Genomic DNA, 13,246 nt, shown 5'->3' with positions numbered 1-13,246 from the left:
TTCAGGAATATTCTGATAGCAGAGATTGCTTGTGTTATACTTTGTCTTTTATTGGATTCAGTCATCCTCCTATTAGTTTGAGCAAATGAGATATTGCTGTAATTGGTTATTTTTTTGTTTTCTTTCGGTTGAGCACAGATGTTGTAATATGGAAAACTGAACACAGCAAAAGTGCTTGGTGGTCTGGTGGTTGGAATGCCTAGTCAGAATGACAGTCTTGCAAAAGTTTGATCCCCAAGAGGTGACTGGAGGCATTTTGATCATGTATTCGATAATGCCGTTAAGGGGAGTAGACTGGGCATCTATTTTTGTAGACTGGGTCTCAGATGGGGTAATGTGGAATTGGCCGTTGTAACCCATTGAGCCTGGGGATGTCTTTTTCATTTTATTCCTGCCATCTGACAGTTTTCTTCAGCTTAAGATAGACTGCAAACTGTATAAAAAAATAGCCTCAGCTAACCCCTTAAGCATGAGAGGCTGAGTAAACTTGTCTGGTAGAAGCAAGAATAACTAAAAAGGACATTTCCTGAACTCCAGGGGTTAAAATTTATTTATTTATTTATTTATTCTCTTATTTAATTTATTTTATTATTTTCAGGGTAAGGTTTGGCGGTTGCTGATAGACACCCATGTGGCACCGTTCAAGGCTGCTGTGCCATCCAGTTACTACCAAGACTTGCTGGCTCGATGGGATTCTTCATCCACCCTTGACCCAGCAGCCAAACAGGTTAATTTTAGTTCATCTCAGAATATAGTCTGTCTCATTAATTTGTGTATCTCAGTATATAGTGTAGTCTCTCTCAGGCTATCTCTATGTACTTTAACTCAATTTGGTACATCTCCATGAAACCATTGTTCAGTAATACAGTGCTATTTTTGTTTAATTCAAGATGAGGAAGGAGTAGTTGCAAGGAGAGTGGAAAGGTTACAAGAGGATGAGAAAAAAGCAGAGTATAAGAGAGAAGTGGAGGAACGATTGGGCGAATATGAATTGGAGCAGATGGGGGATGTGGAAGGTGTGTGCAGGATATTTACAGAAGGAATATGTGCAGCATGAGATGTGGTGTGTGGGAGGAAGAGAAGACGGAGGGGGGTGCAAGGAACAGCGTGGTGGACTGAAGAGGTGAGACAGGCTGTGGCACAAAAGAAGAAAGCATACAATGAATGGATGAGAAATAGGGGCGTGGAAGAAGTTGAGAGGCGGAAGAGAGAGTTATATGCAGAAAGAAAGAGAGAAGTGAAAAGATTAGTAAGAGAGAGTAAGAAGAGAGTGGATGAGGTATTTGGAAGGAATTTGAGTGTAAAGTGGAGGGACTGTAAGAAAATGTTCTGGAAAGAGGTGAAGAGAGTAAGACAGGGTGGAAGTGTGGTTAGCAGGGGAATGAAAGATAAAAATGGTAGATTACTAGTGGAGAAGGGAGAAAAAGTGAGCAGATGGAGAGAACACTTTAAGGAATTGTTGAACATAGAGGATGGAAGTAATGCTAGTATAAGTGGCTGGGGAATTGCTGGGAGAAGGAGGGAGGTGAGAAGACAGGAAGAAATCAGTTGGATAGAAGTTGTGGAAGCAATGAAGAAAGTTAAATTGGGGAAAGCCCAAGGAATTGATGGAGTGTGTGGTGAAATGCTGAAGCATGGGGGAGAGACAGCAGTAGAATGGATGTGGAAGATGTGCAGATTGGCCTGGGAGGAAGGTAGAGTCCCGGAGGATTGGAAGTCAGGTATAATTATTCACTTGTACAAAGGAAAAGGGGAAAAAGAAGTGTGGGTGGTAATCATAGGGGCATTTGTCTTCTTAGTATAATAGGAAAAGTGTATGGTAGGATACTTATTGGCAGAGTTAGGGAAAGAACAGAGGAATTAGTTGGAGAAGAACAGGGAGGGTTTAGGAAGGGAAGAGGTTGTGTAGATCAGATATTCATTCTTAGATCTTTAGTGGAAAAGTTTCTAGAGAAGGGAAAGAAGTTGTATGCAGCTTTCATGGATTTGGAGAAAGCATATGACAGGGTGGAGAGACAAGGATTGTGGAAAGTATTAAGAATATATGGAGTAGATGGGAAGTTGTTGAATGCTGTGAAGAGTATGTATGATGGTGCTAAGGCTGCAGTGCGTGTGGATAGTGAACTAAGTGAATTTTTCTCTTTGAAGGTTGGGTTGAAACAGGGATGTGTCATGTCTCCATGGTTGTTCAATCTGTACATGGATGGGGTAATAAAAGAGATACAAGGTAGGGTAGTGGATGTTGGAGTGTCCCTGGTGAGAGAGGATAGTGTTTGGAAACTCCCTGTACTGTTGTTTGCAGATGATACTGTGTTGTTGAGTGAAGACGAAGGGGAGCTGCAAGGCTTGGTGGATGAGTTTGGGAGAGTGTATAAGAAACGGAATCTAAAGGTGAATGTAGGGAAGAGTAAAGTGATGGTCTTTGAGAGAGGTGAAGTCAGTGAATGTACAGCGAGGTTGGCTGGTGAGGAATTGGAAAATGTGAGTACGTTTAAGTACTTGGGTAGTGTGATGAGTAAGGATGGAGGTTTGGCGGGTGAAGTGCTTGAAAGGGTACAGCAGGGAAGAAAGGTTGCTGGTTCTTTGAAAGCAGTGATAAGAAGCAGGGAAGTGAGCATGGAAGTGAAAAAGTTACTACATGACAGTATTGTGATACCAACAACGTATGGAAGTGAAGCTTGGACGTTGTTGGAAGGACACAAGTCAAGAGTGAGAGCAGTGGAAATGAGTTATTTAAGAGGAGCCTGTGCAGTCACATGGAGAGGCAGGCTGACGAATGAGGATATAAAGGAGCGTTGTGGTGTGGATGTTGATGTGATAGGAAGCGTTATGAGGAACACACTGAGGTGGTTTGGCCATGTGGAGAGGATGGAGGGTGAGAGACTGACGAAGAGAGTATATGTGAGTGAGGTGGAGGGGGGAAGAGGGAGGGGGAGGCCGAGGATGAGATGGAGGGATGGGGTGGAGAGGTATATGAGAGAGTGGTGTGTGAGTTGGGAGCAGGGCAGTGAAATGGCAGGGGACAGGACGAATTGGAGGCGATTTGTTTGTGGCCACCCCAAATGGGATTGAGGCGTCTGGCAATAGATAGATAGATAGATAGCTTTTATTGACCTATAGGATAATGTACGGTTCTCGCTGGATTATATGCACACAGACAGCAACATGTACTGTACTGTACGTATAGACACATTTAGACTCATACACATATGCATACACATATATACTTGTGCCACTTCACACACATATGCATACACTGGCATGCACATACTGTACAGTACTTTACAAAATTATCTTAACGTAAAAATATTGTGGATGTTGTGCATCTTCACTTTAGACTATTAGTAAGAGAATCAATAAAATTATAGAAGGTAAGTTGATGTAAGTTATACTAATATTTTGGTAACAGATTGAGCTGGACTTGCTACGAACGCTTCCAAACAACCGACACTATGAAACCTTTCATTCTGATGGAATAGCCAAGCTGCGTCGAGTGTTGTTGGCATTCTCTCGGCATAACATCCAAGTTGGCTACTGCCAGGTGGGTCATTCTGAAGCAACCAGTATATTTATGATCAGTGGCCAGTTTCCTGCAGTCCACTGGGTTCATGGTCAGATGAGGCTGGAGTTGCAGTTGGTCTAGTGGGTTAAGGCAGTCCAAATGAATGTATTTCACAAGGATTTAAATTTGAGTGATGGTTGATGCTTGATACTACTTGTGGGTGAGCGATGGGTCACTCTCCCTTTAAATGTTTGAAATGAGTTGCTTAGCACTGAACTCATATGCCCATTTTGCAGATAATGAGAAAAAAAAAAAAAATCATCTGGATTCATTCTGTTTGAAGAAGTTAAATCCCAGGAAGTGATTCGATTTTTTTTTTTTTTTTTTTAATGTAATGCGTCAAGGAGCACAGGCTGGTCACCTACTCTCAAATGTTCTGCATCATTCACTAAGCAAGGGTAATATGGGAAAGCTGTTATTATTTTATCATTGCCATACAGCATGAGAATATCTTTGATATTTTATTGTTGATGTCTCAAAACAGTTATATTTAGATTAGGAGACTTTCAGAGCTGGAGGGGTTAAATATAGCCTTCATTTTCCCCTTCACCACAAGAGGTTTCCCTAGAGCTGAATGAAGTCATCTGGAGGTAGTAGGAGTTGGCTAAACTAAAACTGCACAGTATCATAGTGAAAGGGAACTATAATGGACAGTTTTTCCTTAATATACTGATGACTTAAATGTGAAAAAATGTCAAAATGGCAACTTATAAACAAGGACATACTGTACATCAAACTTTTCTTAACCCTGATGGGGACTGAAGTGTCATAATCTCATGGATGTGGTTACGTCATTGTGTAATTTATTCCTGATTCTACCAGATGACTCTGTTCGTATTAAGAGGCCCACCCATGTAGAGGGAACTTAATATATACTGTCTAACCTATCCAGTTCAGTAAGTCTGTCCATAACTGAATAAAATAATCCTGGAATATTTAGCTAAAATAAAAAGGCATCATCATATTGAAAGAGTTAATAGCAAAAAAAGAATGTAAAAAATGGCAGTTCAAACGAAGACTTCGGTGTACATGAGACTCCTCTTAATTCCTACAGGGACTGAATCGCCTTGCTGCCATTGCGCTACTCTTTTTGAACGAGGAGGATGCATTCTGGTGCCTCGTGTACATTGTGGAGTACCTTATGCCTCAAGACTATTACAACAAGAATCTCATCGGTTCTCAGGTTGACCAGGTTAGTTTATTATCAGGGTCGTAGTCATTATTTTTGCCATCCTCGTCATCATCCTTATGCTCATTGTCATTGTCATCATCATCATAATTGTCATTGTCACAGCCTTTTAAAATGTCAAGTATGGTAAACTGAAAACATCCAAGCAAAAGTAAGCAAAGTTAGTTGGTTCTCTGTATACATATATGCAAAAAAGCAATTCCTTGCTTCCTCATAAGAAAACCCCATATTGAAGTTGGCCATAACATGGATGCCCCATTTCTGTGGATGGAAACTAAACCAGGTGCCGAAATCAGCTACTGTAATTAGTGTGCTGTACTTCCAATAGGTTCTGGAAGTTGTTGGGGAAAAAAATCTACGTTGTGTAATAGGATTTGTAACAGTGTATGAGTTTCAGCACGGTCTTCAACTTGATTTACTTATTGCTACCTGTTCTGCAATATTGTAATTATAAATACATGTTGTGGGCACCTCAAATGGGATTAAAACATCATGCTATAGACAGATAGATAGTTAGATAGATAGACATGAATGAACTGACATGAGAGTGGGTTGACAGAGGGTGCTGAAGGACCTAGTGAGTGAGAAGCTGCCCCGCCTCCATGCCCACCTCCAGACACACGGCCTCGACATCTCACTCTTTACCTTCAACTGGTTCCTCTGTGTCTACATTGATGTCATCCCTCCCATCACCTACCTCACCATTTGGGACTCATTCCTTTATGAGGGATCAAAGGTCAGATATTCTACAGATTTTTATTGATTTGTTCTTATTTCTCTTCCAAGTAGGCAGGTTGATTACATACGAGTCTGGGGGAAATAGCAGCTACCGGTAGATAGACTATTTCTTGGTCAGGAGGGCTGATAGGAGGTTAGTGAGGGATGTTAAAGTTATAGGGAGTGAGGAGTGTGTGCAGCAACACAAGTTACTGATATGTGACTTGGTGCCTTAGGAGTGGGTGATGAAAAAGAGGACTTATGTACCTAGGAGGAAAATAATGAAGCTGAAAAACCATGCAGTAAGAGATGCCTTCTATAGCGAGATGAGGAGAGTGGTGGCGCAACAGGGAGATGTTGACAGAAGTGTTAATGAACAGTACAGAGCTCTCAAGAGCAACCTCATGAGAGTTATTGATTCAGTATGTGGACGGAAAAGAGGCCCACCAAGACATAAAGTAACTTGGTGGTGGGATGAGGGTGTAGAAGCTGTAGTTTTTTTTTTTTTTTTTTTTTTTTATGCGAGGAAGAAGGAACCAAAGGCCATGGCCCGCAGTAACAGTTCCCTCCAAGAGAAAAACAAAATACAATAGAGAGCCAAATTCAAGATCCGATCATTTTGAGATGCCTGGACACACTGCGTTTGAAAGACTGGAGATCATAGGCAGCAGGAAATACAGACAGAGGGAGACAGTTCCAGAGCTGACCTGTTGCATAAATGAAAGACTGGGAGTAACGGTTAACTCTTGCATTAGAGAGTTGGACAGAAAAGGGATGAGAGTTTGCTGCCAGACGGGTGCTACGCGCCCGTCGTAGAGGTGGAGGAATGCAAGCGGACAGTTCAGAGGAACAGTGACCATTAAAGTAGCGATAGAAAAGAGATAAAGATGCAACAGTGCGGCGAAGAGACAGAGGTTGAAGGGAGTCAGTAAGAGGAGGAGAGTTAATGAGACGAAAAGCCTTTGACTCCACCCTATTGAGAAGAGCTGTATGTGGGGAGCGTCCCCACACATGAGAGTTGTACTCCACACAGGGGCGGATAAAACCTCTGTATAGAGTCAACAATTGTGCAGGGGTAAAGAAAGAGCGGAGTCGGCTTAGCACACCCAATCTCTTAGAAGCAGATTTTACAAGAGATGTAATATGATCTTTCCAAGATAAGTCTTGAGTAAATGAAACCCCAAGCATGTTCAGGATTAAGCTGAATATTATTAAACATTAATGGGTATACCTGTGGAAGATTTTGTCGGGTTGATAGGTGTAAGAACTGAGTCTTAGATGCATTAAAGACAACCATATTATTTTTACCCCAGTCAGCGATACGAGCCAAGTCAGACATTAGGTGTGCCATAGCCTCATCCCTTGTTTCTTGAAGTAACTGTTGAGATGGGCGTTGCGGGAACCGAATGGAAAGGTGAAGGGTGGAGTCATCAGCGTATGAGTGGATAGGGTTAGATGTACAGCTTAGAAGATCATTGATGAATAAAAGGAAGAGAGTTGGTGATAGGACAGAGCCCTGAGGAACACCACTGTTGATAGATCTAGGAGAAGAACGATGGCCGTCTACAACAGCGGCTATAGAACGACCAGAAAGGAAGCTAGCGATGAAGGCACAGATAGAAGGATAGGAACCGTAGGAGGGCAGTTTGGAAATTAAAGATTTATGCCAGACTCGATCGAAAGCCTTTGAGATGTCAAGTGCAATGGCAAAGCTTTCGCCAAAGTCCCGAAAGGAGGATGACCAGGAGTCTGAAAGGTAGGTGAGAAGATCGCCAGTGGAGCGTCCCTGACGGAACCCATACTGACGATCGGAAAGAAGGTTGTGATAGGAAAGATGCCTTAAAATTTTTCTATTAAGAATTGACTCAAAAACTTTTGAAATACAGGACGTTAAAGCAATTGGACGATAGTTGGAGGGTTGGGAGTGGTCACCCTTCTTTGGGACTGGCTGAATGAGAGCAAACTTCCAGCAAGAAGGAAAGGTACAAGTTGACAGACAAAGGCGAAAGAGTTATGGAGAAAAGAAGGCTTTTCCGGGAAAGGAAACGGTGGTAACAAAGAGGAATACTTGGCTGCCAAGTGTAGGGCAAGAAAAGAGGTTTACAGGGCGAAGTCTGAATCACAGAGACTTTTACTTGGTAACCAGAATCGTATGGAAATGAAGAATATGATTTTTAAGAATGCGGCCACACTTGCCCGAAATATGTGTTGGCAACATGTTTCAAGCTGTGCCCAGAACAGTGTGAGACATGTTTGAAACACAAGTGTCCCAAGCATGTTGGCAACTCTGCTGGAATCATGTTGGTAGCATCTGTGTGGACGAGGCTTTTAGCTGCGGACATGAATCTAACACAGCAGTAGACCATTACCTGCGACCGTGGTACCATTTCAAAATCTGTCTTTGACATCCTAATGAAATTACAAAATTCTGAAGTATCCCCCACTTGCACCGGTAGTAGTCCAACGTCATCTCTAACAAAGTCATTTACAAAATGATGTCCATCACCATAGGGGTTTGTCTCACATGATGGACGCACCCAAAATCGCCGACGAGCACATATTTTTTTGTCCCTGTGGTGACATGTAGTGGTGTATGGTATGTAGGGGGACTACTGGGCCTTGGGAGGAGGCTGTGAAGCCTATGCCCAGAGTTGGACACATAAAAAAAATATATATATATATATATATATATATATATATATATATAATACAGTACAACTGTTGTGGCTGTGACAAGTAAGGTGTCCTTCCTCATAGCCAGGTAGCTGGGTACTGTCTCTCACAAGTCTGGACCACACGACTACTTCACCTTTGTTTCGAACATGTCAGTGACTTTCTCGAAAACCATGTTCGTTGACTTTGCCCATAACATATCTGTGACATGTTGCTAACATGTTCGAGGCATGAATCTAAGATGTCACAAGCAATATTTCTGACAGTATTTGAGGGCAACTGTGGCCACACCCTAAGGTGGCAAGTTAGATGAAGAAGGAGAACAGGGATATCATAGGTGAGCAGTGTGTGAAAAATGGTGAAGGAAGGGTTAATATTAAGGGTAGCGTTGCCAGAGGTAGACTGAAAAAGACCTGGGAAGAGGTCATTGAGTGTGACCTCAGGGATAAGGGACTGAATAGGGAATCTGCCAGAGATTGAGCAGCATGGAGAGCCTCCAATAGATGACCAAGGCCAACGCATGCGAGCATGTTGGAGCCTTCAAAATGAACGAAGTATATCCATCCATCCATCCATCATCCAATCCTACATTGCCCCATGAGGAGCGTAGGAGCCCGGGGCTAGGCAGTTGGTCCTGACATTTAAGATGAAAGTGACCAGCCTCACTCATCCCTGAGTGGAATTTCGTGAGCAATAAACCCCAACCACCCCTTGGATATAAACCTGCTCCAGCTCAATCCGATTGGAGCACAATAATTACCCACTAAACCACCAGGTGCCAAAATGTGGTTATATGGTTACCACCCAGCATAGTAAATGGTTTCCTGGTGTACAGGAAACCATTTGGCTTGTCACTCAGTGTAGAGTCACCCAAGGGCAGAAAGAGGAAAGATTGAAGGAGTGAAAGACAGAAGAGGGAGTGTAAAGTCACCCGCCGGCAGAAAGACGAGGAAAGAATGAAGGAAAGAAAGACAGAAGAAGATGGAAGGAAAGAAAGATGGAGGAGAGGACAGGGCAGACACCTGAGAGTAGCACTACATTGAGTGAGTGGATGGTGAGCGCCCCCACCTGCCACAAACGAAGTATACATTATACAAAATAATGTGTGAATTTGTACATTATACAAAATAATGTGTGAATTTTGTAGTACTTTTCTTGGTTTATTGCATATTAATATGAGCCATAATACATGTATAACAGTCATTGACAGAAGCTCACTTAATATTTCTCCTCTTTGATTTCTCACATTCCTTTGCTTGCACATACTTTAAAGCTGAAATAGACTTGTTATGCTTCTCTGCCCAAAGATGATTCCCTTTGATGTGTTGCATCAAGGAGGAAAGTGATGGATGTACAGCAAGCATGAAGCACTGTTGATATAGGGGAATATGGGTGAATGTTTGTTCCAGGCTGTACTATATGGTATGCACTGGTGCTACTCCAGTACTGTACGGTATTAAAATTTCAAGAAAGCCTTTGATTTGCTCCACAGGTTCTCTTTAGATATGCCCTTGCCATATTCAAACTATGTGAGGAGGGAATACTGGAAAGATCTGATTACATGGAAATCTTTAACTTCCTCCGCTCTATTCCGGAACCTGTGACAGACATTCCCAAGCTGCAGGAGGTGAGTACCTCAGTTTTGCATTTATTGTTCAGTTTCACTTATTTTATTGATTTATGCAAAGTAGAAGTTGATATGATTTTTTTGTGTGTGAATTTTTAACTGATTGAGTTGTTGTTGAAGTAGCATTTATAATATGTTTACAGTTCAGAATACAGTATTTAGATATGAACTGAGGTAAGTACCCATATTTGGAAATAAGGAACAGATTTCAGGCTCTGAGTAATGCGAATGTGACACTGATGAGCTGAAAGACAGACTAACAAAAGTGCTAAGAGAATCAGCAGAGATAGTAGGCAAACATAATATAGCCAAAGTCGAGAAATTTTCAGAAAAAACTCTCAAGTTTATAAAAAAAAGAAATGAAATGAAAGTAAAAACAAAGAAAGATGAAAAAGAATGAGCGGAAGTAAATAAGCTTATCAACAAGAGACAAAGAGAAGGAAAAAGAAAGAGAAACATGGATCAGATCAAAGAAACTATAAAAAAAGGAGAAAGTTTGAAACAGGTCCGAAGTAAAATGGCACTAGGAAAGCAACAAATTACATCACTGAAAGACAAAAATGATGAAATGATTAAATGCAGAGATGGTGAAGGGATTTGAAGAGTTATACAATGAACTGTATGCATCAAAGACAGTATGGTAGTACCAACAGCTAACTTTCCAGTTGACACAAGTGAAATACCTGAGGTAACACCAGACAAATTAAATATTTCTCTTAAAAATATAAAAAGGGGGAAGGCTATGGGAGAAGATGGAAGAGTAGCAGGTTTACTGCTGGATGCAGGAGTAGTAGTACAAAACAGGCTTGCTTACTTATTTACTTGATTTATAAAAAGAAGAAAATTCCCAAAACATGGTGTAATGCAATAGTTATTTTACTTTACATAAAAGATGACTCAAAAAACCTTAATAACTATCGACCCATTAACTTATTATCAGTCATATACAAACTCTTCACGAAAATCCATATGAACAGAATAACAACAAATTTGGAGGAAACCCAACCTCGTGAACAGGCAGGATTCCGAAGTGGGTATTCGATTATTGATCATCTACACACAGTTAATCAGCTTATTGAGAAAGCTACAGACTATAATAAACCACTGTGCTTAGGTTTTGTTGATTACGAAAAGGCTTTCGACTCAGTGAAGCACATAGCAATTATAAATTCATTGCGAGAAGAAGGAGTTAATGAGAATATTGTAAATGCTCGAAAACATATGTAAACTGGAAACTGCTACAGTTAAATTACATAAGGACTTGGAAAAAATTAAGATAGAGAAGAGCGTGCATCGGGAAGATACAATTTCGCCAAAATTATTTACAGCATGTCTAGAAAGTATTTTCAGAAAGCTAGACTGTGAAGACAAAGGAGTATACATAGATGGAGAAAAGCTAAACCATTTAAGATTTGCAGATGATATTGTCCTAATCTCAGCAACAGCAGAGACATATCATGAAATGTTAAATGACCTGAATAGAGAAAGCCTCAATGTAGGGCTAAAGATGAATCGAGGTAAAACTTAAGTAATGTTTAATCCACAAACACCAAAGAGCGTCATCAGATTAAGCAAAGAAATTCTTGAAGAAGTCGAAGAGTACAGTTACTTGGGGCAAATACCAAAGTGAACGAAAGATCATGATAGCGAAATAGAAAGATGCATTATAATTGGACGGAAAGCTTTCGGTAAACATAGAGACATTATGAAAGTAGCTTGCCAGTTTATACGAAATGAAAAGTATATAACGGTTGTATAACTCCAGCTATGATGTATGGTTGCGAGATCTAGAAACTGACAAAATCGATGGAAAATAAATTAATCCATTCTGAGACCAATGGAAAGGTCAGTGTTGGGAATATCTTTAAGAGACAGGAAAAGATCAACTTGGGTGAGAGAGCAGACTAAAGTCATAGATATTATAGAAGTTATAAAAGAAGAGGAATGGAGGTGGGAAAGCCATATAGCAAGAATAAGGGTTAACCGATGAAGCCAGGGCTGACTGACTGGACACCAAGAAATTGTAGGTGTAGCAGAAAAAGGCCAGACAGGAGGTGGAAAGATGTCACAGAGAAGTTTGCATGGAAAACGTGGCAAAAATTGGCTTAGTCATGGAATTCGTGGAGAAGGTTGGGGGAGGCCTTTGTTTAACAGTGGACTTGTAATGGCTAATGATGATGATGATGATTATATATATATATATATATATATATATATATATATATATATATATATATATATATATATATATATATATACAGTATATATATATATATATATATATATATATATATATATATATATACATACAGTATTATGAAATTTTAAGTGTCCGTATCAGAAGCTGCTCTTATTTCTTTGGGAACTTTCAGCTGATTTGAAATTTTGTTGAGGTATATAGCATTTATAAGCCACTTTACATTATAAAATATATAGAAGTTAAGAGGTGAGCACTTTTTGTGCATTTTTTCTTTTCAGTTTACTCCTGCATATCTGAATTACAGTACCAAATAAATAGATGAAAAATCTGTCTTAATGGCATTATAAATTTTTTCTCTATTATTTGGTTTGTCTTGATTATGCCAGTGTACTTAATGAAGTGTCATCCCTCACACATTATTGATGAAAAAGTGGTATTATGCAATGATGTTTATGTACAGCATTTTTTCTTATTGCTCATGGTAGGTTGTTTTGGTCCTTTAAGAAGGAGGCAGAGCTTTTTGAATGTACATGAGTAGCTTGTTGTATTATAGATAAGAAGGAAAGTACCATATAAACGTAAAAATGAGTGCGAGATTAAATACAGTATAGTATCTGTACTGTATTGAGAAGGGTCAGTAGACATATTGTCACAGTTAATTTAGGTTAGCAGGGGTTTTAAAAACTTTATCTTCAGGAACCACTGCAGGGTTATGAGTCACATAACTATAATGCGTTCCACTTGACAAATTATTAGCCATAGCTGTGTGGGTCTGAATTTCTTAATCTTCGTACCTTTAATTAAATTAGGATCAGACCCAGGAAGAGGTATCTTGGGACCCTGTGGTTGAGGAACACTACAAACCCTTAATCCTTTAGCTGTGCCTGTAGAATACCTCCCCCCCCTTTTGTTGATTGATTGCATAAATGAGAATCAGAATTCATGAAATGTCCCCAAACCACTTCATTTGTTAAGCCTACAGGACATATTCTGTGACTGCATAAAGCTTTTAGTTGATTCTGGGCCCCTTTTAGCTCAGGTCTGTGTGTTTTGACACTGTAGCACACCCCTCTCCTGGTCCCTGGTTAGGATTAGTTGAAAGTGTGAATATTGAAAGACTTTATTGCTTCAAAAACTTTTGACATATCAGCAGGTAAGTAAATACAAATCATGATTTGATTGGAGAGTATCAAGAATGAATAAGAATTTTCAGTACAGGAATCTACAAAGCACTACTAGATAAATCATATACAGTAATACAGTAGTTAGAACTAATGT

The 13,246-nt window shown here is 40.1% G+C and overlaps 1 protein-coding gene across 1 annotated transcript in view; it reads left to right on the top strand.

Moving 5' to 3' along the window:
* Positions 1-13,246, top strand: part of LOC145395021 (TBC1 domain family member 2B-like) — a 199,265-nt gene that overhangs the window by 16,086 nt on the left and 169,933 nt on the right. The window contains exons 11-15 of the mRNA XM_080268766.1: positions 599-727; positions 3,410-3,541; positions 4,617-4,754; positions 5,311-5,487; positions 9,634-9,768. Coding sequence (XP_080124892.1) covers positions 599-727; positions 3,410-3,541; positions 4,617-4,754; positions 5,311-5,487; positions 9,634-9,768 — 711 coding nt within the window. The remainder of the gene's footprint in view (positions 1-598; positions 728-3,409; positions 3,542-4,616; positions 4,755-5,310; positions 5,488-9,633; positions 9,769-13,246) is intronic.

The sequence above is a fragment of the Coenobita brevimanus genome, chromosome 29 (genome assembly GCF_032717465.1).
Source record: "Coenobita brevimanus isolate Jiangsu-jjx chromosome 29, ASM3271746v2, whole genome shotgun sequence".
Classification (NCBI taxonomy): Eukaryota; Metazoa; Arthropoda; class Malacostraca; order Decapoda; family Coenobitidae; genus Coenobita; species Coenobita brevimanus.
Note: the sequence above shows the minus strand (reverse complement) of the source record. Positions and strands in the feature narration are given on the sequence as shown.